This window comes from Juglans regia, chromosome 1 (assembly GCF_001411555.2).
Source record: "Juglans regia cultivar Chandler chromosome 1, Walnut 2.0, whole genome shotgun sequence".
In the NCBI taxonomy this organism is placed as follows: domain Eukaryota; kingdom Viridiplantae; phylum Streptophyta; class Magnoliopsida; order Fagales; family Juglandaceae; genus Juglans; species Juglans regia.
In genome coordinates, this window is record NC_049901.1 from 1,240,561 (window position 1) to 1,267,368 (window position 26,808).

Here is a 26,808-nt window from a genome sequence, read left to right on the forward strand (position 1 = left end):
CATTAAATTGTTTTTCAATTGGGGACCTAAGGCTCCCATCAGAAAAAATATAGGGCACATCTATCTTGATTTGCTCTTCCATGTAAATTATTTCTTGAGACATACCTTTTCATGTCAATCAATTCTTCAGGGGGTCAATGGGTGTAGATAAAATGAATTTACAAGTAGAAGAATCAATACGTGAGGACTGATGAGCTTGACAAATCAACTACCAACCAACATTCCGAAGATTGTTGAGACAGAAACCACATGGTTTGGCACCTGTTTAACGTATTAAACAGTTGCATTATTACATCCTTACTTCCAACAACCACCATGTCATAGTCTTAAAGTCATAGTTTCTTTAGGATGAAGAAGGGCCCATTCAATATGCAGACCACGCATGTACAGATACAGAATTAAAGCTACTTCTCTTTTTTTCTAGTCCCCCAACATTGTCATTTCAAACCTGAATGTCATGCCAACCTGCATTTGTCGCTTCCATTCGCAATACATGAACCATTCTCTTCTTGAATTTGATTTCCTCTTGGACCCTCGAGTCTGAACTGCTAAATCACGCATATTACGCCAAATTACAGCTAAAATTAAATTTGCCCTATTTGAGGTTTGGTTCCCCCTGGAGATGTGCCCTATGAATTAGCAGCACGTAATCCACCCACATAAGGCGAGCTTAAGAAGAATGGTTGAAACGATAATATCAACCATGGATTTAAGCTTCTTATGGACACTTTGTTAGGAACCAATAAAATAAACCTTAAAAATCTCTATTAAATGCATGCACAACTGCTTTATAAAGCAAGAGGTTTTCTCATTTGTGATTCAACAAAATTATAACTGAAAAATGGCAGCCACAAACAACTAGAAGCCACCATTTGTAATCCAGTTTTTAAACAAAGGAACCACTAACTCCTGTTGCTGATGGTAATCAATGAGATCAAGGCTATGTTTGGTTTCGTGAAATAGAGTCTAGAATGGAATAGCTATTTCATGAAATAGGGTCCTGAGAAAACAAGGAGCATTTATTCCTTTACAATTGATAGGAAAAGTTACTCCATGAGCATTGGAGTAACATATTTTTATTAGATCTCCTATTTTTTCAAAACTTTATTTTTTATTTTTTGAAAAAATATGTGTCCTGGGTGGCTGCCACCCACAAACCCACGGATCAACCTGGAATGGCATTCTAACTTATTTTCATCATGGAAACAGATGAGGCCAAAACATTTTTTTTTAGGCATCGAGTGTCCGGGACTAGCGTCCCGACTAATCCTGGGGGTGCACTCCACAAAAAGTTTCCCGCAAATGCACCTTAAGTAATTTAAGAGAAAAATCTCTCAATCCAATGGCCCCTAGAGATTATTTGCACCCTAAACCTTGGACCTTGGAGGGAGCATACAACCAAGACCATGCATTTACCACTTGAGCCAACCCCAAGGGGTTGATGGGGCCAAAACATATAAAGATTGGTATAGTCGCTCATCTACTCTTTTCCCTTAATATACCGACTGCATTGACTCCTTAAGCATAGGGGGATTTGGGTGCCGCCTCTTTTGTACTAGTTACAATTGCAAAGCTAGTTCCATTCAATCGGTATTTCAAGAGGCCTAATTGAAACTTCAGATACCAGCACATTACATTCCCAGGCCACTAAGGAAAACTAGTTCTATTAAATCTCCTCAATAATCTACTGATTTTCCCAGCACTTGAGTTCATAGTAAGCACAATATTGTATCCATGACACAAATACCACAAAGAGAGAAACCTTGGTAAATCAAACATCATGCATTATATTTTTTATTTTTATCGGCAAAACACCATGAATATTAACCGCTAAAATGCTTATCATGTCCCAATAGTCAATAATTTCTGATTAGAAGAGAAAAGAAAATATGCATACCAAAATTTATTGATGAAATACCATGCTACATTATCCTCACATGATAAAATCACAAAATACAGCCCAACAATGCCTAAGCAGCCACATTTTTCTGGGCTGAGAGGTATGGAAGAGATTCAAGACATATGCATGGTTGCGAATGTAACCTGGGCATTTGGAAAGGAAATTTCCGGCTTCGGTATGCCAGCCTTGAAGAAGGCTTCAAACATGGTGTTGCCGGATACCTCTTTGAAGTCATTTGCTTCAGAAAGACAATCGCATCATCACCAGTTCATGACTTTGATACAATCTTGATAAATGGATCCACATAAGGCGGAAACCCTTGATTTTTCATCAAACCCAAAAGATTTAAAGCATCTTTAAACCCACTCTGAACCAGCAACTTACTTATCAACCCTTTATATGTAGTATGCCAAGGTTTTAACTGTTTTACACTGACCAGATCAACCCGATGCTTGCATGCATCTATTGCCCTATTCTTTTGGCAATACGAATTTATCAAAATGTTAAATGCATAACCAGAAGAAGAGACTCCCTCTTTTTCAACCATATTTTGGAAACAATCATAAGCCTCTAATCAAGGTCGCCAGTTACTCAGTGCCCCTCTATGAAAGAAGCCCATGTCCTGTGATCTAGATTGGACCCAGATTTTCCCAAATTCTCCATAAGCTCACTTGCCTCTTCCTTTACAGTGCCCTAGGAGGGAGATGCTTGCATCTTAGGAGGTAGCAAACCTTTTCTCCATCACCTCATTACTGAACTGGCAATGGCCATTATTTGCAGCACCTTCAGTAAGAAAGCAATCCAAGAGGCAAGTTAGAGAATACCAAAATGAGGTGATATCACAGCTGAATTGGATGGTATTTTATGTCAACTTGGAGAATACTAAAATCACGTTTTGCCTAGCTTTGCCTGCAACGTTAAAGAATAAGGGGTTGCTTCCTTGACTAAAGAGCTCAAACTGATGGCAAAGAGAGTCAGCCTAAGATGGTTCTGTAATGATGAAGAAATTACTGTTGAAATTTGGAAATAAACTCCAGTACGTGTCGGACATCAAGAGATGAGGAAGCATAGAAAAGCTGGATGGCAAGTGAATTTGCATTTCTCAAAAAGATAACCTTCATCATATTAGGTTCTCCACAATGATGCTTGGGTGGCAAACATTATAGAGACCAGTTATCAGAGTGTCCAGTCAAGAGATATTACAACAGACTGGAACCAGGAGAGGTTTCTGTTACCATCTTTTCTGGGATGAAAAAAAGTTGTCTTCAATACATAAACACCTCCAAGGTTCCTTCACAAAGCTACACTCATCTGCCGCATTCTTTAATAATATTTTTGGACATTAACCCTCTCTCAGCCACATGATCCCAAAAGAGAGGTAAGATACTGTTGTCACCAGCACTAGAAGCATTGAAAGATTTATATATCTTAAGCGTTATCATCAACCTCCTTTTAGCCATTTCGTCCAACATTTTGGAAGCTACGTTTGCCTTCCCAGCTTTCAACCAAGCATATGCCAGACTAGTGTATACAACACTGTCTCCCAATATACCCTTCCCTTGCATAAGAACGAATATTTTTTCAGCATAGTCAACCCTTTCTCTCCTGCATAACCTTCTTATCAGTGCCCTGTACACTGAGACATCAACACACAGACCTCTTTTCACCAGGTCATCCAGGAGTCTTATCACTGCATCTTCATTCTCTTGGTTGCAATAACTGTCTACAATCCAAGAGTAGGTGCAGTAACTTGGAGAAAACCCTGCATCAAGCATGCAAAACAAGAGCTCTTTAGCACTGTTCATCTCCTGCACTTTGCAAAATCCATGAATCAACGCTTTGTAAGTAAACTGGTCCAGCTTTAGTCCACCCTCCAACATCTTGTTCTTCACTTTCAATGCAGACCTCATATCTCCTATCTTGCAGTAAGCATTGATCAGTGTGTTACATGTAACAGTGTCCGGTTCAACTTTTCTCTCACTCATCTCATTCAAGAGCTTATTTGCATCCCTTATCCTGCCATCCTCACACAACTTGCGGAGAATTGTATTATATGTAACAACTCCAGGGTACAACCCCGTAGCCTCCATCACCTTGCGCAATCTTGAAGCTTCTTCAAGGTCATTTACTCTGAGATACCCATCAATTAATGTAGTGTATGTCACATTATTAGGAGTAGCATCTTTAATGTCATGGAAAAGCCTTACAGCCTCTCTCATTCTACCTTCCCTAGCCAACCCATAAATAAGGGAATTAAAAGTTATGATATCAGGACTCACTCCTCCTCTTTCCATTCTATCCTGTACAGCCAAAGCCTCATAGTGCATACTCCTCTTGCAATATAATGAGATCAATGTATTATAGGTATAAATGTCAGGAAAAACACACTTCAATTCCATCTCACTCAACAAATTTTCTGCATTCTCCACATCCCCAGACTTGCAACAAGCATGAATTAACACATTATAAATGTGTATATTGGGAACAACCCCCATCCGAAGCATCTTCTTATAAACCTTCCAAACCATATCAGTCATCCTACCCTTAACCAAACAGTTCAAAAGCACAGTACAAGCATGCAAATGAGGCTGAAACCTATGTATCCTCATGTGCTCAAAAACTTGTATTGCATCCTGGGTCATCTTCGACCTGCCGTAATATATCACAAGCCAGCTCAAAACCTGCGAATTTGCATCCAGGTCATCGTAATCTCTCACTAGAGCATTCAAAACTGATGGCGACGACAGAAAATCCTTACGCGCAATTTTCTCAAGCAAGTCTTGTGCAGTTTTGAAGTGCTTGTGCTTAGTGAGGATGTGAATCATAGTCCATGAACATTGCAAAGAGTGCTTATAGTTGGGAACCGATTCAACCCACTTGAAAAATGCCCAAGAAGGAAGGGAAGGACCATAACTATAAAGGGAGAGCTGCAGGAGTACCTGGTGGGTGGTGGTTGAAGTGAGAGTGGAACTAATCTTGGGTTTTAAGAGGTTATTCCAATAACCCTTTACTACAATTGCGCATATTGCTTGAACCAACTGGGTCTCGTTAGTTAAACAAACTATGGCTGCCATACGGTTGTAGTACGATGTTGTGGCCGGCTGTCTGAGTCTCGGGTTCAAATCTTGATTTGATCTGAGCAAATATGAATGAAATTGTGCTTAAAAACAAGAATTTAAACTCTCATAGATTTCAAGAATTTTGAAAACAATAATGAAATTGTGTCAAACCAGGGCCGGTACCTGGAATTATCCGGATTTTTGAAACCCAGGTACCCGGGTTGTCCTCGGATTTTGTCATTTTTATTTTTTTTTAAAAATCGAATATTTTTAAAAAAAGGTGCAATCGATATCCTCCACCACAAGAATCGATCTTTTAGCCATTGAGATCAGCAAATAATTTCTGAGCTCAGAAATACGTTTCGGTTTTAAGTCAGTTTCCGAGTCTAGGGTTTCAAATGAAATCCTCCCTCCCACTCGGTTTCGGTGTTTTGTTTCTTTTTTTTTATCCAAATAACTATGCAACGTGGTGGCATGCCACATATAGTGATTAATTTTTTAAAACGACGTGGTTTTGTTCTTAAAATTAATTTTTTAATAGAGACCGGGTACCGAATTTTAAACTCGGTACTTGGATCAACCGGACTGGGTACGGGCGAGTGTGGTGATCACTGAAAAAGTTTTCCTTCTGGCCCATGTGAGGGTCTCCCAAGGTCCAACAAGGGATGCAACTTCTAATCAGTTTAGCCCAATGCGTTATCTAAAAGTGGTTCTTGGATTGGATTACCCACTTGTAAAGCCAGCCATGAAGCCCTAAGGCTGCATAAACCTATCCATCTCCTGATCAGCCTCATGATCTCCAGACTCCAACGACAAATTAAAAAATCGGTTCTCATGCGTAGATTGCTGATCTGATCTCACGCCAAAACCAGGATGTGAATCATGTATTTCTTGCTGTGTTAATTGCTTATTATTGAAGGGTACTGGTACTGATCAATCGTGTTTTTAGGTCGGCCCCGGGGGGGGATTAATTTAATTGAATCATAATTAAGTATAGCTAGCTGGTCATTCTTACATATAAAGTACGTCTCATGAATTAATACAACTTCATGAATGCACTTTTTATTGAGTTTTTATAAATATATGATATCAAAATTAATTTCTAATTAGAATTAATTATGTGTATAAGTCGTGCCAATATCGATCCGCAACGAATCATGACCCCGTGAGTGAACGAGTTTGATGTACGTACGTACGTACAAAAACCCTACCAAGTTAGCTAGCTGGTCTACTAGCTAGTACGTAAATGAATAATTCCCCTTTCAAATGATCTGTTCTTGCGAAAAGAGAGAAGATCAGTGAGAGAGTACCTTTGGTTTGAATGATGGAAATTGCAGATGATGTTGATGTCGTTTTACATACAAATGTTACAAGGGTTTGTATTATTGACAAGGGGCAAGGATGGCCTTGATGGGGGCCGGCATGCAGGCATATACGGCACGGCACGTCACGTCGATATCTCTTATATTAGCATTAAGTATTAATAAATAATAACCTTTTCAAGGGACCAGAGGCGGCCCCATACGAGACGGGGTCAGGAAGCAGCATGCAGCTAACTACCTTCCTCCCTGATCCCCAGCTATCTACGTGGTGATCATCACCAACTTGTGGTGGAGCTGCATCCTAATCTGATCACTTCTCACGTGGCGCTTTTCTACTGGCTATAAGAAATTTCCAACAACATGGGGTTGGATCTGAGTCAGCTCTTAATTTCTATATTTTAGTAGTGGACTGATTATTTCCACGTGAGCAGGGGGGTTGTAGCTAGCGATACATGTCAGCATGGATGGGATTAATTGGATAGATTGTCTTGTTGTTTGTGGCTGGGCTACTAAGTCAGTTTTGTTTGGCTGGAAATCATCTGCATTACCCTTACATCCGTGGGTGGAAGAAAACGTCCTTTACAATTTCACACCATACATATGTAAAATTTTGTCATCTTTCTGATGATCTAATGCATGCATCACCCTCTCGTGTTAATGCATGATAACGATGCCTTCCCTTTATTTTCACAATATATTTCATAATAATTTTATAAAATAAGTATATTTTTATAAAATAATATAAAATATTTTACAAAATTATCCTTCATTTAATATATTATTATAAAATATGTTTAAAAAATATTTTATAATATATATTGAACTCAAACCTCAATTTACACTGTATGAGTAGGTAATCTAGATATATGCTTTTGCATTAATTATCTCTTCACGACTTTGAGAAGGATGTTTTTGGTCTATAATTACTATTGATGTTCGGTTGTAGGATGAGATTTAAATACACAATTTACACTCTACTATTTGGAACCCGCGAGAACACTGTCAAGTACTACATGTGTGTGTGTGTTTTTTTTTTTTGTTTTTAATTTAAGTATACATGAGGTAGGATAATACGATCTACTGACATGAGAATGTTGGTAAGAGTTGATGCTTTTAGTTCTACTTTCCTCTTCTATCACGGGCGCCGTATTATATATCACGGGAAGGGAAAGAACATGAACTCGAGCCTAACTCTGATCCATCTGTCTGCAGGCAGCCCAAACCTGAAACAACACCACGTGAGAGATAGAAGTAGGAGCCGGGGCCCGCATGGCATGGCTCCCTGGTTTTTCTTTTGTTAAATATATATATATATATATATAACTGAAAAAAACTATTATACGTATTTAATGTATATATAATTGAAAAAAAATTTGGTCCAATCAAAATTAAAAGTCATCTTCATATATTGTAAAAAAATTCAACATGTTTATCCTACAGTATATTTATTTTTATAAACTATGTATAGAAACAAAATCAATTTAATGTATAGAATGAGATATATTTTTATTTTTGTTTTTTAAAATTCCCAGAACGAATCTCTATCCTTTTGAATTAAGTTGTTCAATTTTATTTTTTTTTTAATTTTTACTTAATACAATTGGATTTAAATATCTTGATGTGGGCTGATTTCATATGCGTTTCTTAAATTCTTGGGTTTGATTGGGTTATAACATTATGCATATATGTATTTTATCCTATCTTTACTAAAATACAAATATATGTAATTTACGTTATGAATAATTTTAAGAAAAACTAAGTAATAGTTTTATCCAAAAAATAAGTAATAGATTTTTTTTTTTTTAGAAGAGGACGGTACCCCAAATTTATTAATAACCCTTATTTGTGGCGGAGAAAAATCGTGGTTACAAACAGACACCTGAGAGTTACAAATAATCATAAAGGACCAAAACTCAGGCATAAAAAAACCTAAAACATTTGACCAATAGAAAAATATTCAAGGATTACAGATAAATCAACAATAAACCAAACCTTAAAAATAAGAAAAATAACTTGCAAATAAATGTCAGCTCAAACTAATAAGAAAAATATCAAAAAAAAAAAAAAAACAGATGCAATTAAACAAATATTTCACTACGAAATTCATAAATAAGGAACTCTAATTATGTCCATGCGAAAAAGATCCCACAACTTACTGGGCAAAATATCTCTGTCTTCAATCAAGTCCATGTTTAGATCCTCAGCTCACTGCTTAGCTAAAGAATTAGTCACAACATTTCATTCACGAAACATATGACTCACTCTATAATTCATGTTTCCCAGGCAGGTCTGAAGCTCATCCCAGAAATCCTCAAAATATCAAATATTACATTCTTCCCTAGTATGCCATCTAACAAGAATTTGTTAGTCTGTCTCAATGTGAATTAGATAAAAACCAAGTTGACATCACCTCCTAACCCCTTCCAACAGACTTCTCATTTTAACAAAATTATTAGAACCATGGCCTAAGAATACAGCAATAGCCGGACAGAATTTTCCACCAACATCACGAATAACACCCCTAGCTCCTACCGACCCTGGATTACCCAAGATACTACTATCCATATTAAGCTTCAGTCAACTCTGTTGCGGCTGAATCTATTTCACCACAGATACCTTCTTGGATTTATGTAAAAGCACCGGGATATCCAACCTCTTTAAAATATCAATATCGTTGGTAGGAATTTTCACAGTTTTATGGTCAATTGCATAATTCTACGAATCTATAATCTAGTAGCATGCCAAATTGAATCCAACCTATCACACTTACCTTCATACCTGGTCTTACAACATCAATCCCAAAGTTTCCAACAAACAATGGAAAGAAGAAGACAAAAAATAAATTGAACCTAAGTAGAATGAGAAACTCTTGTTACAACCGCCTGGGGGAACCCTCGCGTAACTGGCATCCACGTTGAAACAAAACGCAGCATTCCCTCCCTAAAGAATTGAATTCCCTATCTCCCGAAGAGATACTCCCAACTTCTTCAACCCATAAGAAGACGAAAGTCCCTCCCGAAGAACAGACGACGAAGAATACGCAGCTTCCTCGTTTGCAGGTTCTTTTTCTCATATTCTTCTTCACATGCCCTAAACCTTTTTTAACCTGCTTTGGTTCCAGTATCGTCTTCCTCAGACCCATTTCCCATTTCCATCTTGCAGACCCAAAGCATTTGTTATCCCTAGACTCTGTAATCAACACCTGGGAACTCATGGGTAGCTAGTTTCTTCGAGTTTTAACTGCTCAGTCGCCATCCCGAACAAACCCAATTCGTACCATCTATTATTTAGACCTATAATAGATAAAATGGAAAGGAATGAGTTGTTGAATACTGTTGTTCTCTCCCTTTCTCTGATCTATGTCGCTTGGGACTTTTTAGGGACACTTTGTTAGGAGATCAAACTCAAACACAAATGGCCAAAGAACTCTGGAAAGACTATTTTGTTGGATTCCATAGCAGCACAGAAGTTAAAGGCAAAAATTTTGTTGGATTCAACGTTCAGAGTCACACGAGTTGTATTCAACGTTCAGAGTCACACGAGTTCTCTTCTTCATCCATGATCTTCTTTCATTTATAAGTAAAAGTGGCTCTGTTATTTGGTCATGCACAAGACTCGAATCTCTCTCAGTCTTCAACCTCAAAATCAAGCAGCTGTCAACTTCCAAGCATCTTTGAAAGGCCCAATTTGCAAACTTCTCTTCTTGAAATTCCAAGCACGTCTGTGTTTCCATTTTTTTTTAAAATATATCAATTGTGAAGGTTGTAGATGGTTTCCTTTTTCTATTTCTTGGTGGAGAAATGCTTGGAGAGACGTTACTTTCCCAACGTCTTCAACCTATAAGAAGACTTTCATTTTTCTATCTAGAACTCAACAGAAGAAGGCTTTACTTTGGCCTTCTCTTTGCTTTTTTCTTTTTGCTTTTTTGCTTTCTTTTTCTCTTCCACGTAAGCTTTGCCACATACAGCTGGTTGCACTCCGTTTGCGCATGCCGATTGTACGTAGTAGTTTTGAAGTAGAATTGTCAGCACTACGAAACCAAAAATTCACTTACTCCTGCCAAGTACAAAAAATACCCATATGCACACCTAACTAAACTGAAGCCAGGTCCCAAATATGTCTAGCAATATCACCTGTATAAAGCACATGATTAATATCCTCAATATGTCCCGAAGAGTAACAATTACATTTTGAAGCCATAGGAATATCAGTCATTTTAATTTTGGCATCCACACTCAAACAATTATTAATAGCTTTCCACATTATAATAGAATTTTTCTTAGGAAGGTTAGTATGCCAAATCCAATGGGTCCAATGTAAATGGGGCGTCCAAACCCTAATACAATCTCAAGAACTTTTAGTAATGAAATTACCATCACTTTCCTTTTCCAAATAAGAACATTCTGACCATCCTTATGCTTAGCCAAAAAACGTTACAAATCATTAGCTTTTCGTAGACCCCCTAACCTTTTCAAGTGCGAGATATCTCACTCATTCTCAATGTGACACTCTTTAATCTTAATTAAGGGATACTCTATAACTGGATACTAATCTTTTAGGGATCCACCCCCTCCTAATTGTCATACCAAAAAGAAATGTTACCTTCATGCACTAGCCACTTTGAATTAGTTAAGGCCTCTGGAATAAATTTGACAATAGATTTCCAAAATTAAGTACCATTGTTAGGATCCAAGATGGATAAATGATTACCCCTAATATACTTGCTTCTAAAAAAATCTGCCACAAAGATTTACCCGAGATCAAGCGCAAGCAAATTTCATATGTAAAGCTAGTTGAATATCCCCAAAATCCCGAATGTCAAAACCGCCTTCTTCCATAGGTCTACAAACATTAGTCCAAGCCACCCATTTTCTTTCATATTCATCTCAAAAGAAAGAACTCGGAAGCCTATTCAGTGACTTAATCATGACATTAGGAATATATAAAACAGCTAAAAGATGAGTAGCCATACTAGACAAAACATAACGCAACAAAATAATTCTACCACCAGTAGAAATCAATTTCATCTTCCAATCTACAATTTTCTTTTTAAAATTTTCAATTAAATCACCAAAATCACAAGCCTTCAGTCTACCAACCACAATAGGCACTCCCAAGTATTTAAAATGAAAAAACCCTTCAGAAAAACCAGGCAAACAAAGAATAGAGCATTTTCTATAGATATGAATATGTTTAGAGAAATAAATAGCATTTTTATCTTTATTGAGAACTTATCTCGTCCATTCTTCACAACAATTCAAAACCTGCATCAAAACTCTCATAGACCTTTGACTACCATTAGAAAAAAAAATAGCAATATCATCAGCATATATAAGATGAGAAACAAGAGGAGTACCTCGAGTTTGAGTAAACTGCCCAATTTTATTATTCTCGAATGATTTCTTGAGCAGGTGAGAGAGAACCTATTGCATAACAATGAACATATAAGGTGAAAGGGGGTCACCTTACCGTAAACCACGTTCACCTTTAAAGAAACCCAGAGTATCATTCATCATAACAGAAAACCACGACGAAGAAATAAACGTCTTAATCAAAGCACAAACTTGAGCGGAAAAACCAAAGGCCTCCAAGACATGTAAAAGAAAATTTCAATCCACTTTATCATAGGCCTTAGACACGTCCAGCTTAATCAATACATTACCCTCGTTAGATTTTTTAGGAATAGAATGAACAAGCACCTGAGTTAAACTAATATTCTTAAAAATAATGTGTCCAGGAATAAACACCCCTTACTCTTGAGAAATCATCTTAGAAAGTATGTTCGTCATATGAGCCGCAATAATCTTACTATATAACTTATAAAAAACTGAACAAAGAATTGACCTAAATTTATCAAAACCAGTATGATTCTCCACCTGGAGAGGGATTTTGTTTGAAAGAACTCAGAGGTAGCTTCCAATAAATCCTCCTTAACTAAATCCCAACAAAACTGAAAAAAAAAAACCCGAACCAAAACCATCCGGACCAGGACTACTCTCAACGAGAATACTAAAAAGAGTATCATTAATTTCTTCAATGGAAGGATCTTTACAAATGAAAAGATTATCAATAACGGAGATCACATGAGAGTTAAGGTTGCTTAAACTAGGCAAATCATGACTACTACTATTCTCAAAAAATTGATAAAAATACTCAACAACAGCATGGTGAATATCAACAAGAGTATTTAACAAAGTACCATCGGCCAAACACATACCATTAACCAAATTCTGCTTCTTAGCATTCAAGATAGTGTGAAAGAATTTTGAATTTTGATCCCCATCTTTCAACCATTTTTTTTGTTTTGTTTTGTTATGTGAGAAAGTCTTGTCTCTACCCATTCAAGTCAAAAGTTCCATCTTAGCCACCATGAGATCATTACCATCCTCAGAATTAAAGGAATCTTGAAGACTGTTTTCCAATCTTTCAATATGTTACTCTAATTCCTGGATAATGACATTAGTTCTGCCAAAAACACGCTGATTCCACTCCCTTAAAGCCACCTTAGCCCTCTTCAATTTAAAAGATAACTTATGAATCTCAAAGCCAATACACTCTTGCTTCCACACTCCCTCCATGAGATTAAAAAAATCCATATGATCTGTTCACATGAACTAAAATCTAAATGGGCTAGGCCCATACCTGAACAGGTCCTCTCCCATTTGTATCTGCAAAGGAGAATGATATGAAGTAGTGTGTGCCAAAACCTAATAAAAAACATTCAGAAAACAAGTAAGAAAGTTAGAATCAATAAAGTATTTATCTAACCTTGCCCACTTCGAGCTAAACCGCCTTGGCCATTACACCAAATCATCCTCGGTCCTTTGGAATACATCTCCAGCAAGTCGCAAATCTGAATACTAAAATTAAAATCCTCCATCGCAGCAAATTGACGAGGATTACCACCTATTCTCTTGGAATCATCTTTAATGATATTAGAGTCACCACAAAATAATGCACGGAAGGTTAACATTGCCACTCACCTCCAGATCCTCCCAGAGGATTTTCCTCTCTAGTTGACTATACTTAGCATAAACAATAGTGAGAATGAACATATGATCATTCTTCTAAACTTGCACAGTCACAAACTGATTAGAACCTGCCACCCAAAGCACTAATACTGCCGAATTCCACAAAAGTCAAATTTTACCACCATACGCTTCATTTGTAAGGAAAAAATCACAAGAAAACTTTATCAAACAACTAGGAATTCTATCCTCCAGCAAGAAGGGCTCAACCAAAGTTAAAATATTAGGCCTATACTTAGAAATGAAATTTCTCAAGCGCAATTGAGAAGTTCCGACTCCCCTTATATTCTAGAAAATTATAGGACTAATCATAAGTTGAGTTTAAAAGGGTGAATCATCGCCCTAGTGGAGTTCATTTTCAAAAACTTTCCATCTGTGTTTTTTGGAATTTTTGAATCTATACTGTAGTACTTTTTGCATAGCGTCCCTAATCTTATCCCTCTCGACTTCATATTCTGAATGAGTATCTTTAGGAGACGCAGCACCAACACCTTCCAAAGCAATAGTCTCAGCACCATCGGCTTGTGTATTACCCATATCAGTGTAATCTTCAGACTCGAGCTGAACACTTCCTGACCCAACCTCACCCACTCCCTTAACAGATTCCAAACATTTCGTCTAGACCCCTCTTGCTGAACAACACTCACTGCAGGACAAGCCTTTCTAACTGACACGGTCCCCTCGTGCTGCTGCAAATCCTTCAAACACTGGCCACAATCCCCACCCGATAAAGAGCCCACTACTTCACGGACAACACCTACATCAATGAGCTCCTCTCAAACCACCAACGACAAATCCTGCATGTCCTGAATTACTCTAAAGTATTATATGTCATCAATCAAAACTTAAAATAAAAGCTTAAATTACAATAATATTAATTAAACATAACTTTATAATAATTTTAGTAATTTTTTAATAAAAAATGGAGATACAGTTAGATTATCAGGATGCAGGCGTTTTCGTCTTGTGATCTCACAAACCACTGTCATAGGGTGGCAATATGTGACACGACCCATTAACCCAACATGAACACGACATGATAAAAACGGATTTGAGTTTTACCTTAATGAGTTTGGGTCAAAACGAGTTGACCCATTAAGACACAATTGCTTAATGGGTGTGTCTTAATGGGTCACTAACGGATCAACCCATTAAGAAAATTGAATTTACATTTATACCATTAGACCTAAAATTGAAAAAAATTTTAAAACCCTAGCCCAGTAACCCTTTGTCCTTCAAGTCCCTCAGTTTTCTCAAATATTAACTTCTCAACTACTCAAAGTGACAAAGTCTCACGCTGCCCCCTTCAATTAGTAACCCTTGTAACATTAATATTTTATAATGTGCATTTATCGTATTTGAGATTGTAACTTTAATATTATTATAATGTGTGTTTATCATATTTGGTACTGTTGAGATTTTAATGACGGCATTTTTATTATTTAGATTATAATTTTAGACTTGCAGTTAGTTTTTATTTTTTATTTTTTTTATAGATATTGTTTATATTTTAATATTTATATAAAATCAATTAAGTCAAATGGGTTGAAACGAATATATTCAACCCATTAACAATAACGGGTTGAAAATGGTTGGGTCGTGTTGTATTGCATCAATCTATTTCGTATTTAGTAACGGATCAAAACGTCAATCTTCTTTGTTTATTTTTAGAGATGAGATGAGATGAAAGTTAAAAAGTTGAATAAAATATTGTTAGAATATATTTTTTAATATTATTTTTATTTTAAAATTTAAAAAAGTTAAACTATTTATTTTATTTTGTATAAAAATTTAAAAAAATTATAATAATAAGATGTGAGGTTTTTAAAATTTAAAATTTTAATCTTAAAAGCAAATCAGACCTAATAGATATTGTTAAAATTTAAGATTTTGATACGAAATTTTAATAGCTCGTGTTCGAATTAATCTATTAAATATAATATACATGTTTACGACAATTCGGTAACACGAGTCTACACTACTGATTGCCATTGCCAAAGTTGTGGGATCCACACGAACCTCTGACTCTACTATGGGCCCACTTAAAGCAAACTCGACCACATAGATAACGTAACAACTTTTTTCCACCACCAAATTTATGCCACGTGTCGATCATTTGATTCTCTCCTTCCTCCCACTTGGTCCTCCCCTTAGCCTACAGTAACACACCCACTTCATTCACTGTGTTCACAGTTCACACACAAATACTCAAAAACTCAGAGCCACAGCGAGAGAGAAAAGATAGAGAGATATGATGAAGGAGGAGATTAGTAATGGTGGTGATGGCGGTGGTGGCAATAACTGGGCACGTGTATGCGACACGTGCAGGTCGGCGGCTTGCACAGTGTATTGCCGGGCCGACTCGGCCTACCTGTGCACCGGGTGCGACGCCCGCATCCACGCCGCGAACCTCGTTGCGTCCCGCCACGAGCGTGTGTGGGTCTGCGAGGCGTGCGAGCGCGCCCCGGCAGCTTTCATATGCAAAGCCGACGCCGCGTCTCTCTGCACCGCCTGCGACGCCGACATCCACTCCGCGAACCCACTCGCAAGCCGCCACCACCGCGTCCCAATTCTCCCCATCTCCGGGTGCTTACCCGGCCCACCTGCTGCTGACCCCGTAGACGGGTTTTTAGCCCATGATGATGGGGACGAGACCATTGACGAAGAGGATGAAGATGAGGCAGCATCGTGGTTGTTACTCAATCCCGTGAAGAATAACTACAATCAGAACAATGGGTTCTTGTTTGGTGGGGATGTTGAAGAGTATGTGGACTTTGTGGAGTACAACTCGTGTGCTGATCAGAATCAGTTCGAAGATCAGTATAACTACGACCAGCAACAACATTACGCTGTTCCCCAGAAGAGCTATGGGGGTGACAGCGTTGTGCCCGTTCAGAATGGAGATGTGAAGGTTCAGCTGCATCACCAGCCGCAACAACAGGATTTTCAGTTGGGACTGGATTTTGAGTCCTCAAAATCTACATACAGTTACCATGGTTCCATTAGTCACAGTGTAAGGTTCTCTTTGCCTCGTATATAAGTCGGTGCAACTTTTTTTGTTCTGCAGCTTCTGAATTTCCATGAAGTCTGATCATTTTAGGTCCATTAATTGAATATATATATATATATATATATATATATATATATTTGATTCTAACAAATCTGTGTATGACAACATGCTCCTGTTACCATTCTTATACAGCTTTAGAGTCATTTTTTTCGAATTTTTTTTATTTTTAACATTTGAAGTCTATGACCAACTCCAATTACATCAAGTTCTCCTCTTCATGAACAAAGTTCTCGTATGTTTTCTAATATAATATGAGGTTATTTGAATTACTGGTTAAGGACTTGTTTTCTTTCATGTCGACTTGCTGAGCTAGAGGGTAGTATACGAATGGCTATGTGCCCTGCTTCTACAAGTTCAAATCTTAGAGGAATCTTTTCAGATTTTCTTTTTATTGGCTCTTTTGCTCTTTTCTTAACATTTATCCTTTAAGGATGGAATCTGGTAGCATAAACGTTTCAGTACTTTTTGTTCTCTTTCCCTTTTGTTCCAAGTCATAAAGTTGGGTGGGAGCTTAGTTTATATGTCGAATTTGACGAGTAAATTGCAGTCAAAATTCTTCTTGACTCACTTACGAATGACTTAAACAGTTAAACTCTAACAAACGTTTCAAAGTTATTCTCACACTTTATCAACCCATGCTAACTGGTAATTCTGTGATTATGTAAACAGGTCTCTGTTTCATCTATGGATGTTGGCGTTGTACCAGAATCAACGATGATCGATATCTCAATCTCACACCCAAGAACTCCCAAAGGGACAATTGACCTTTTCTCTGGACCTCCTCTCCAGATGCCACACCAACTTACCCCACTGGACAGGGAAGCAAGGGTCCTAAGATACAGAGAGAAAAAGAAGACAAGGAAGTTTGAGAAAACAATCCGGTATGCTTCTAGGAAGGCATATGCAGAGACCAGACCCCGGATCAAGGGCCGTTTTGCTAAGAGGACTGATGTAGAAGTTGAAGTGGACCAGATGTTTTCCACCACACTAATGGCAGAAACTGGATATGGCATTGTGCCATCATTCTGAGGCTAGTGAGAGAAGAAGAAGAAGAAAAAAAAAAAAAAAAACCCTCTTCAGATGAGAGTTGTACAACTTATTTACTAAAGCTCTAGTACCGATATGTATTTTCCTAATCTAATTGGTCTAAGTTGATGAAGATACATGCTAAGTCATTTTGTATACTTCTCCTCCTCATGCCACTGTCTTGTAAATGCATGTAAATTTCTCATTTCACAATGATTTCCTTGCAGTTACGATTCCCCCATTTAATTTCTTTCTCATCTTTTATTGGACTTCATATTTGTACTTTGAGGGAAGAAGGAAGCGTAATCCTACGAGGTAACTATAAGAAAACCAGGGTTTATACAAATTTCATCCACATGCTTGAATGTAACTAATGCTCTCTGTAAGGGGATTTCCCCTCAAGGCCCAACCAAGCCCGGCCCAGGACGAAAGCTTACAAATTCGGTACACTAGGAGAATCTCACGTACATGACATATAGGAGGGATGGTGCAGCAGAGGATGAGATTCGTTGGGACTCGTTGGTCTGAGGTCCCTCGGATAGTGCCCAGTCATTGAGTGTCTGCCCACACAGTAGACGTGACATGCAAATGATTGTTGATCTATTGAAAAAGAAGTATAAACAAACTAGGAGAAAGGTAGACTAAGAGGAAAAAGTTGGAGAATCACTCCGCATTTAATGGCTCTGCCGCCCAGGTGACACACCACATTAATGACACTGAAAATGAACAGTAAGAGGACTCTGAACCTCATAATAACATGCATGATCTGCTCTTCGAACTTGTAGTATAAATAGCTGATCCGAGAAAATTTTCTTTAATTTCTAGACTTTCTTACTTATTTTCTACACTCCAAGAACACTTACTGATTTTGGCATCAGAGGCTCCCTGGCCCTTAGGCCACCCTCTCAACATTGCATACATTCTTCTCTCTGCAGGATCCATCACGAAGATCTGAATTGTTAAAGCCTAGTTCAAGAGAATGCGAAACACGCCATCAACAATTTCCGTAGTTGCTCGTATGCTACAATGTTTATTCAAGCTTTGAAGAGCTTTCAGGCTTTTCAGTGGGCCCATGGAACTTTTACACTAGCCCTTTTTTTTTAGGCTACATAGCCATCTCTGTGCTATTTTGGTGCACTAGTGGCTGAAGATTCCTGATCTATGATAGGTTATGGTGGAAATCATAGTCTCATAAAAAACAGAAAGAACCAAATGGAGGTAGAACTGTCAAGAATTTTCAGCTGTTAGAAAGTTGGTGGATTAGGAGAAGGTACTAATCGTAGTGAGCGAATCATGGAACATAATCACATATTGCTTAAAAAAATAAGAAAATAAAAGTTCAATTCTCAGCTTTAAACAACTTATCCATATCAGCTACACATGAAGTGGGATAACCAAAAATTAAATACTAGGTCAAAGACAAAAAGAGTACGTGTGGTACCATGTCTACAAGGCAAATTAGGTTTACGGAGATCGTCTCATCAGCCTCTATAAGAACATCCTGCATGCCTGCTGTGAAATTCTGATTAAGATTCTTCGATCATGCGTTGCCATGGAGTGAACTGACCCAACTTTTTAAGTGAACTTTGTCATCATTCTAAGGACATGATACCATTATAATTAATACACGATAATCCTTCATCTTCTTCATTGGCGCAAGTGATTAATTATCCACTTCAATTTCTTTATTTTCTCGTTGGACTTGGGAATCATCATGTCTTAAGACTCTTAAATTGACACGAGTTTTTCAAAATACTTGTTCTTCTTTGCAGTTGCCTTGCCTAATAGCTAGGTAGAATAGAATATAGATGGGAAGCAAAGGTGTCAGATGATAATATATAGAAAGCCATTGCTCTTGTGCTGAGCCTTTGAGCAAAATATACATTAATCTTTCTTGAAGACGGGCTAATTCATATATATTTCTTCTGCATAATGCGAGCTTCATCCAGCAGATCAACGATCGCCTGCTCTTTTACCCAGCACAGAGAGAGGAGAGAGAGAGATTTCCCACCCTCCTCTTAGAGAACATATTCCATATGATAAATCAAGAGCTCTTAGGAAACGAGATCGCATTTTCGCAATCAAGCGAGCAAACCTGTGATGAAAGGAGAGGAAAGTCAAAGCCTACAAAGGACTAAAGACGGGGAGTTCGTGGAGATTATCAGTTCGTGGCTCAAACACCTCACTCCTGTTGCATGCAAATTCACGTCAACAAAATCCAGCGGAGCATGTTCACTTTACACCTCACTGATCGTAGGAATGTCCATTGTGCAAAATCATTTGTCAGGTACAAGTATCGGATCTCTTTCTCCACTCAGGAAGCATCGAGACTGGGATTCTCATTTATTGAATGTGAAATTATGCCACCAGTTTTTGGATGTACTCAGCTGAGGGCAGAGATTGGTCTTGATAGTCTTCATCTGAATCCATGTTTTCGAGGTGAAAGAACTTGCGCATTTACAAAAGAGCTAGAAGCTCAAACAAAGAAGGGTCCAGTGCCATTGTCACATCTCAGTGAAGGTACTTGATCTTACACTTTGCTTTAGGCCATGTTTACACATTGATTAATGCTACGTATAGTCATAGAGTGCGTAAGTGTCGTAATCATTTTGAAAAAAAATAGAATTTACTATTAAAAAATTAATTAATTTTTTTATGTAAATTCCGTATTTGCTCACTTTTTTTAAAGAGATTGCATGGTGCTTGAGTACTCTATGATTGAAAATGTCATTTCTCTTATAACATTATATATGTATATATAATGTATTTTCATTGCAAGGATCCCTAGACCTAAAACAGAGTAGAGAATATAATAGGTCCAGTAGTTTTTTCTATGTACAATATTGGTTCCATGATAATCTTTATTCACTAATTAAATAGAAAGAGTTTAACACCATTCTGCCATGATTTTATGTAATATTGAATGATGGAGACGTTTCCAACATGGTCATGAACAGATGATAATAGATCTGTCTAGGTTTTGCCAGTTTACCAATTTCAACTGGTGTCTTGAGTAGAACTAGAAGAAGACTATTTTGGAATCGAGTGGAAAGAGAAACAAAGATCATGGAGGGATTCAAGTGTGAAAGGTAGGTTCTCAAAGCAGAGTGAACTTTTTCACTTTGCACTTTTTGAGAAAAGTGAACTTCACTTTGCACTTTTTATGGAGGTAAGGATATGGGAGAACAAGGTTCAACCATGGAAAGTGGAGATATTCTTCGAGGTTATTGTTGTTGGGTAGCGCCAGAGCTTGATATCCTCTATTTTGCTGCAGAATATCACCCAAGAATGGTAAAAGCCTTCCACATGAGCTCCAATCTGATCCCCCCGGGACCCTCAAAGCATCAATTTCTGCTTTGTCATAGGTTGAGCATCGGTGCTTTTCCTTCAATCTTTTGGACAGATTCTTATTTCAAAGGCATTTACGCCAACAGAGATGAACTTTCATATATTCTTCATAATGCCCTCTAGTCCCATCGATCGCCCCCGAGCACAAGTTGCTAAAACATAAACTTTAGGTTGCGTTTGGATGTTGAGTTAAGTTGAACTCTTTATAGATAGTAATGAGTTGAGATGATAGAGTGAGTTTTGTGAAATCCACTTAAGGTGATTTTAATGGATTTGAATGTTAAAATGAGTTTAGATGTATTTACGTGAAATTAAAAAAAATTATGGATCTTCTGTGTAAATAAATGTTAAATTAAAAAATGATTATAAGTCTCACATGTAAAGAAATTTTTAATTTAGATGAATTTAATAATTTAAAATTTTAATATTTAAATATTAAACTTAACTTAAAATTAGACTGAACTGAATTGAATTCAAATGAATTTAACAATCAATCAAGACCTTAATTAGTCTATAGATAAGCGGCAGAGCCACATGTAAACCAGAGGTGGCCATGGCCCCCTGGCCTAAAAAACAATGAAAATAAGATATTTTACATATCTTCAACTTTAATTTTCTTAAAAAAAAAAACAATTTATTTTCTTTCAAAAAACTTGAAAAACCTCTCGAATATGAAAGCTCTCTTTTTAACTCCATCTAAAATTCTTGAGTCCTCACGAAATATGAAAAAAAAAAAAATTCAACTTAAAAAGTGTCGAGATTTTGCCTCCAGAATCTTAAAAAAAAAAAGAAAAAAAATATATATACACGAACTTAAAAGAGCTCAAAAGTCATGAAGGAGAAATATGTTACAAATTTTTATTTTGCTCAAACTGAAGATGTTAATATGTCTAATTATCAAACTCGATAAAAATGGTTTGTTATGCATTGAGTGAGCATGAAATGAATTGTATCTATTGTTGGCGAGTCAATCTTACCCTCCATCAGACTATTTTTATTATTTTCATCAACCTTAGTCTATCTTTTCCACGTTCTTTTTCTCTCTCTTCAACCCGCAAGCTTCCTCGCATTCTGTTGCCTCGCTCTTCTTCAACCCTTACTCTTCGTTCGTCCCTCTTCTATCCGTCAGTCGTTTTTTTCCCCATCTTCTTCCAGGCCAAATGGTAACGCTTATCTCCCTTTTCTCTTTCTATTTTCTCTGATTCTGATGTACTCCCTCCCACCCCTTTTCATTTTCTCACCCTCCAAACACTAAAATACAGCAACCTCTCTGCCTCCAATAATTACTTTTAGCCTACACCAGCAGAGAGAATAAATATTAACATAGACTCCATTGATGCCTCAACAAACATCATTGCAGAGAAAATAAGTGGCACTACAGTGGAATTGTAGACATTTTTTCTTTCCATTTTGTCTCAAGTTGTAACTGTTTTTTATTCCTTTATGATTCTCTAGAATGTTGTACAAACCGTGTATAAAGGCACTATACTAATACAATACAAGTGAGATAGAATTCCAGAATTTGTGGCTTTCTGTTATGGTATTAGAGCAAATAGACTAACGTCTCTCTGATCCATGGCTACTCCGTCCTCAAGTCCTCCGCCTCATTCCTCCACCTTATCCTCCTTTTCCCACATTGTCTCTACCAAACTCACTACCGATAATTACCTTCTATGAAAGGTCCAAATTTCTGCTTATCTCAGGGGCCAAGACCTTTTTCAATATGTTGATGGATCTCTTCCTTCTCCCCCTAAAACTATTACTGATTCTTCCACCACCATACCCAAACTCAACCCATCATTTCTTTCTTGGAAACATATGGACCAACTTGTTCTCAGTATTTTATTTTCTTCTCTCTCTGACTCCATTCTTGGTCATATTCTTTCATCCACTACTGCTCGTGATCTATGGGGTCGGTTAGCCTACATGTTTGCCTCCCACTCTCAAGCCAAAGAGTTCCAAATCCGCTTTCAGCTTACCAATCTGTCCCGAGGTGACCAACCAATGTCTGAATATTTTGGCAAAGTTCGTATGCTAGTTGATTCGCTCGCTGCAACTGAAAATCCCTAACTTCCCAGCACCTCCTACAAATCCCATTCCTATTCTGGTTCCACCCCGCTCTCCCATCATCACACGTGCACAGACCAACTCATCTAGACCTCGTGTTCAAATGGATGGCACCATCCCGTTTCCTTCTCGGACGTGCCTCACTACTGCAGTCTCTCCACCCGAATCTCCTACCAGTTTTACAGAAGCTTCTAAACATTCGGCATGGCATGTCGCGATGTTTCAGGAATACCAAGCTTTAATCCAAAATGAGACCTGGTCCTTGGTCCCTCTTAACCCTTCCTTCAATGTTCTTGGTTGCAGGTGGATATACAAAACAAAGCTTCATGCCGATGGGTTTATCGAACGGAGAAAAGCAAGGCTTGTAGCCAAAGGCTACCACCAGTAGCATGGTCTCGATTTTCATGAGACCTTTAGTCTCGTGGTCAAAGCCCCTACAATCAAACTCATTTTATCGCTTGCTGTTGTTCGTGGATGGCCACTCCGACAGCTCGACATTCAGAATATGTTCCTTCATGGAACACTCACAGATCAGGTATACATGCATCAACCTCAAGGATTTATCAATCCTCAGTTTCCTGATTACATTTGTAAGCTACGTAAGGCCATTTACGGCCTCAAACAGGCTCTGAGGGCCTGGTTTGCCCAATTGAGCTCATGGCTTTTAGACTATCGATTTGTTGCCTCTCAATCTGATGCTTCCTTATTCATACTTAATCATGGTGATCTGCGCATCTACTTGTTAGTGTATGTTGATGATTTCATTATCACTGCTTCTAAACCTACAGCAATTGACACCTTTATTAGAGATTTAAGCTTGACCTTTCCTGTAAAAGATCTTGGACCTCTCTCCTATTTTCTTGGGTTGGAAATTACTCCATTGAGTAATGGTTTGCTACTGTCCCAACGAAAATACATTAAAGATCTTCTTACCCGAAGTAATATGTTACATGCCAAGTCTGTCTCTTCACCCATGGCTGCATCTTTAAAACTCTCTCAACTGGATTCTCCTAGTTTTGATGATGTTACCATGTATAGAAGCATCGTTGGAGGATTACAATATTTGTCTCTCTCAAGACCCGACATCTCTTATGCAGTAAATAAGGTGTGTCAATTCATGCACACACTTAAATTACCTCACTGGGTTGCTGTGAAACACATACTGCATTACCTCAAAGTTACAATCAATCATGGACTTTTCTTTTCTTCTCAATCCTCCTTTCAATTGCATGCCTATTCTGATATGAATTGGGCTGGATGCCCAGATGATAGAAGGTCTACAGGAGGGCATTGCATTTACTTGAGTAAACACTTGATTTCTTAGAGTTCCAAAAAGCAACGAATTGTGGCCAGGTCTAGTACTGAAGCAGAGTACAAATCTATAGCTGTTGCAACAACAGAGATCATCTGGCTTCAAACACTTATTTCAGAGCTTGGGTACCCCTTTATCATGCTCTAACATTATGGTGTGATAACATTGGAGCCAACTTTTTGGCTGCCAACCCAGTTTTACACTCAAGAACGAAACATATGGAGATTGACTTTCACTTCGTCAGAGCTCGAGTTGCTGCCAAATCTTTAAATATCTCCTTTGTCAGCTCTAAAGATCAGTTAGCTGATATTTTCACCAAACCATTAGTTGCGGACAGATTCTTCAGACTTAGATCGACTCCCAAAGTTGTTGATACACCATTGGACTCGAGGGGGCGTATTAACATAGACTCCACTGATGCCTCAACAAACATCACTACAAAGAAAACAAGTGGCATTGCAGTGGAACCGTAAACATTTTTTCTTTCCATTTTGTCTCAAGTTGTAACTGTTTTTTATTCCTTTATGATTCTCTAGAATGTTGTACAAACCGTGTATAAAGGCACTACACTAATACAATACAAGTGAGGAAGAATTCCAGAATTTGTGGCTTTCTGTTAATAAAAGCTTTAGAGAGAGATATTTTTTTGTTTGGGTTAATTTGTGAGTTGTTCTCATTTGATATTTGATTATCGCTTGAAATGCTGAGGCTCTTTAAGGTTTACCGACTCTTCTTCACTGTTTTTTTCTGGGCTTGAGAATTTTGGTTCCTACAATTTACAATCTGGATATCTTGATTTTAAATGAACCCTCTGTTTATATTGTTCTTCTTTATGCCTTGACTAAGATCTGAACGAAGCTTGAATCTTAGTTGTTATCTAACATCATAAAGTTTCTTGTTTGATTGGTTGCAGAGTAGCGTGCTCCGGGTTCGGTGTCAAAGTCTCGGTTCCAATTAGTGAACCCTTTGTGCTTGATTGGGCTGTTGCCTTTGTCACTGAATGTATGTTTATATTCTTTCAGAACATCCTCAAGTAATCAGATATAGTTCTTCCCTTTTATTAGTTGATGCATGGTTATAATTATCTTTAGCTGCTTCTTTGACGTTCAATATGCGTTTACATAATGAAATTAGTAATTCTAATTTCCACTGGTGTGATTGATAGGATGGTAGCCTGGGTTTAACTAAATTATTCTTATTGATAGGATGGTAGGCTGGGTTGAATATCTAAGGCCCCATTTGCTGTTATTTCACTGTTGCATAGTGTGCTGTCTTCCTTTAATCAAGTAAAGTCTATCCCATTTTCATTTGAAGGAGACTAATACCTTCTGATTTATAATTTAGGATGCATTCTCCGAGTCCAATGTAATGTGTGCATGCATGTAACTTTTCATTGTATTGTTTAGTTTTGATTCTGATTGGTTCGGTTTCTAGAAGTTCTTGATTTGGTGTTGGTTCAGTCTTTGGAACTAATTGTGGTTTTAGTTTTGAAAATAGTCAACCTGACCATTTAAATAATTTTAAATAAAAATTAAATTATTAATTAATATATTAAGTGTATTTATAAAATATAAAAAAAGGTAAAATATTATTAAAATATATAATATTATATTATTATTTTGACTTTAAGATGACTAATCTAACGTAAATTCATCTAGTCAAAATTTAATATTATAGTCAAAATTTGGAATTCTAGCCATAGACTGCTCTTAGATTAGTCACTTTGAACTAGTCAAGTATTAGTGAAATCCAAAATTGCTAAGTTTTGTATAAAGATAAAAGACTTGCATTGAACTAGCTAAAAACCTTTAGTTTAGACTTTGGGTTACAGTGACTATAAATGAATTTTTAAAGTTAGAAAATCACTATTCATCCATCAAACCCATATTCTATTCATAAATAATCAACAATGCTTTATTAAATTCTTTTTAAAACTTTCATTAGTAAATAAGGCTATATCATGCCCAGATTTTTCAAAAAATATTTTTTGTAAACAAGGCTATAATATGTTGGATAATTAGGTTAATATTAAAAATGTTTGGGAAACTATAACTTTAAATAAAAATTAAATTATTAATTAGTATATGGAGTATATTTACAAAATATAAAAAAAAAAGTTATTAAAAAAAGTTATTATTAAAATATATAATATTATATTATTATTTTAATTTTAAGATGGATAGTCCAATATAAATTAATATCTTCAATAATTTTGACTTTAACTAAAACTTAACCAAATTTTAGATTTAGTAATAACTAAACCATTGCGAATCCTCTAACCCTTTACTTTGAAGGTAACTTTGGTTTATTTGTCGCTGAGAGAGTGTCCGGGCCACTACTTTGCTCAGCTTTAGAGCATTAGGTAAGAAACTGGGCCGGCATGAATCAGGTCCACCCATGTTCCCATACCTATAATACAGCAAATGGCAACAGTTCTTACAATTCATCTTAACTTATTTAATTTAATTTTATCTAATTATTATAATTTTTTTTTTAATTTTCACTAAAAATAAAATAAACAATACAAAATTTTCAAAATTTTCAAAAAATATTAAATAATTTTTAATTTTAATTTTATTTCCACTCATTTACAAAACAAACGAGGCCCAACTCTTTTCCAACGGGCCCTTTATTCATTCCTTTAGAGTTTTAAGACCTTTGGTAACGTAGACCCAA

General features: G+C 37.0%; 2 protein-coding genes across 2 annotated transcripts; one reads left to right on the top strand and one right to left on the bottom strand.

Annotated features, from left to right (window-relative positions):
* Positions 1-1,888: 1,888 nt before the first annotated feature.
* Positions 1,889-5,384, bottom strand: LOC109001348 (pentatricopeptide repeat-containing protein At5g38730). The gene is made up of 2 exons (XM_018978597.2): positions 5,143-5,384; positions 1,889-5,035 (listed from the first exon to the last, which is right to left on the bottom strand). The coding sequence occupies exon 2, from the start codon at positions 4,972-4,974 to the stop codon at positions 3,208-3,210; it is 1,767 nt and encodes a 588-aa protein (XP_018834142.1). The 5' UTR covers positions 4,975-5,035; positions 5,143-5,384; the 3' UTR covers positions 1,889-3,207.
* Positions 5,385-15,471: 10,087 nt separating this feature from the next.
* Positions 15,472-17,641, top strand: LOC109001350 (zinc finger protein CONSTANS-LIKE 2-like). Its single transcript, XM_018978598.2, has 2 exons — positions 15,472-16,322; positions 17,049-17,641. The coding sequence occupies exons 1-2, from the start codon at positions 15,561-15,563 to the stop codon at positions 17,406-17,408; spliced, it is 1,122 nt and encodes a 373-aa protein (XP_018834143.1). The 5' UTR covers positions 15,472-15,560; the 3' UTR covers positions 17,409-17,641.
* The last annotated feature ends 9,167 nt before the right edge of the window (positions 17,642-26,808 follow it).

What these genes read in the sequence shown, in the direction of transcription:
- LOC109001350 (XM_018978598.2), top strand. Translation starts at nt 15,561, where the DNA reads ATGATGAAGGAGGAGATTAGTAATGGTGGTGATGGCGGTGGTGGCAAT. An exon ending in ATGGTTCCATTAGTCACAGT is followed by an intron (nt 16,323 to 17,048) that starts GTAAGGTTCTCT and finishes TTATGTAAACAG; the next exon opens with GTCTCTGTTTCATCTATGGA.
- LOC109001348 (XM_018978597.2), bottom strand. Translation starts at nt 4,974, where the DNA reads ATGGCAGCCATAGTTTGTTTAACTAACGAGACCCAGTTGGTTCAAGCA.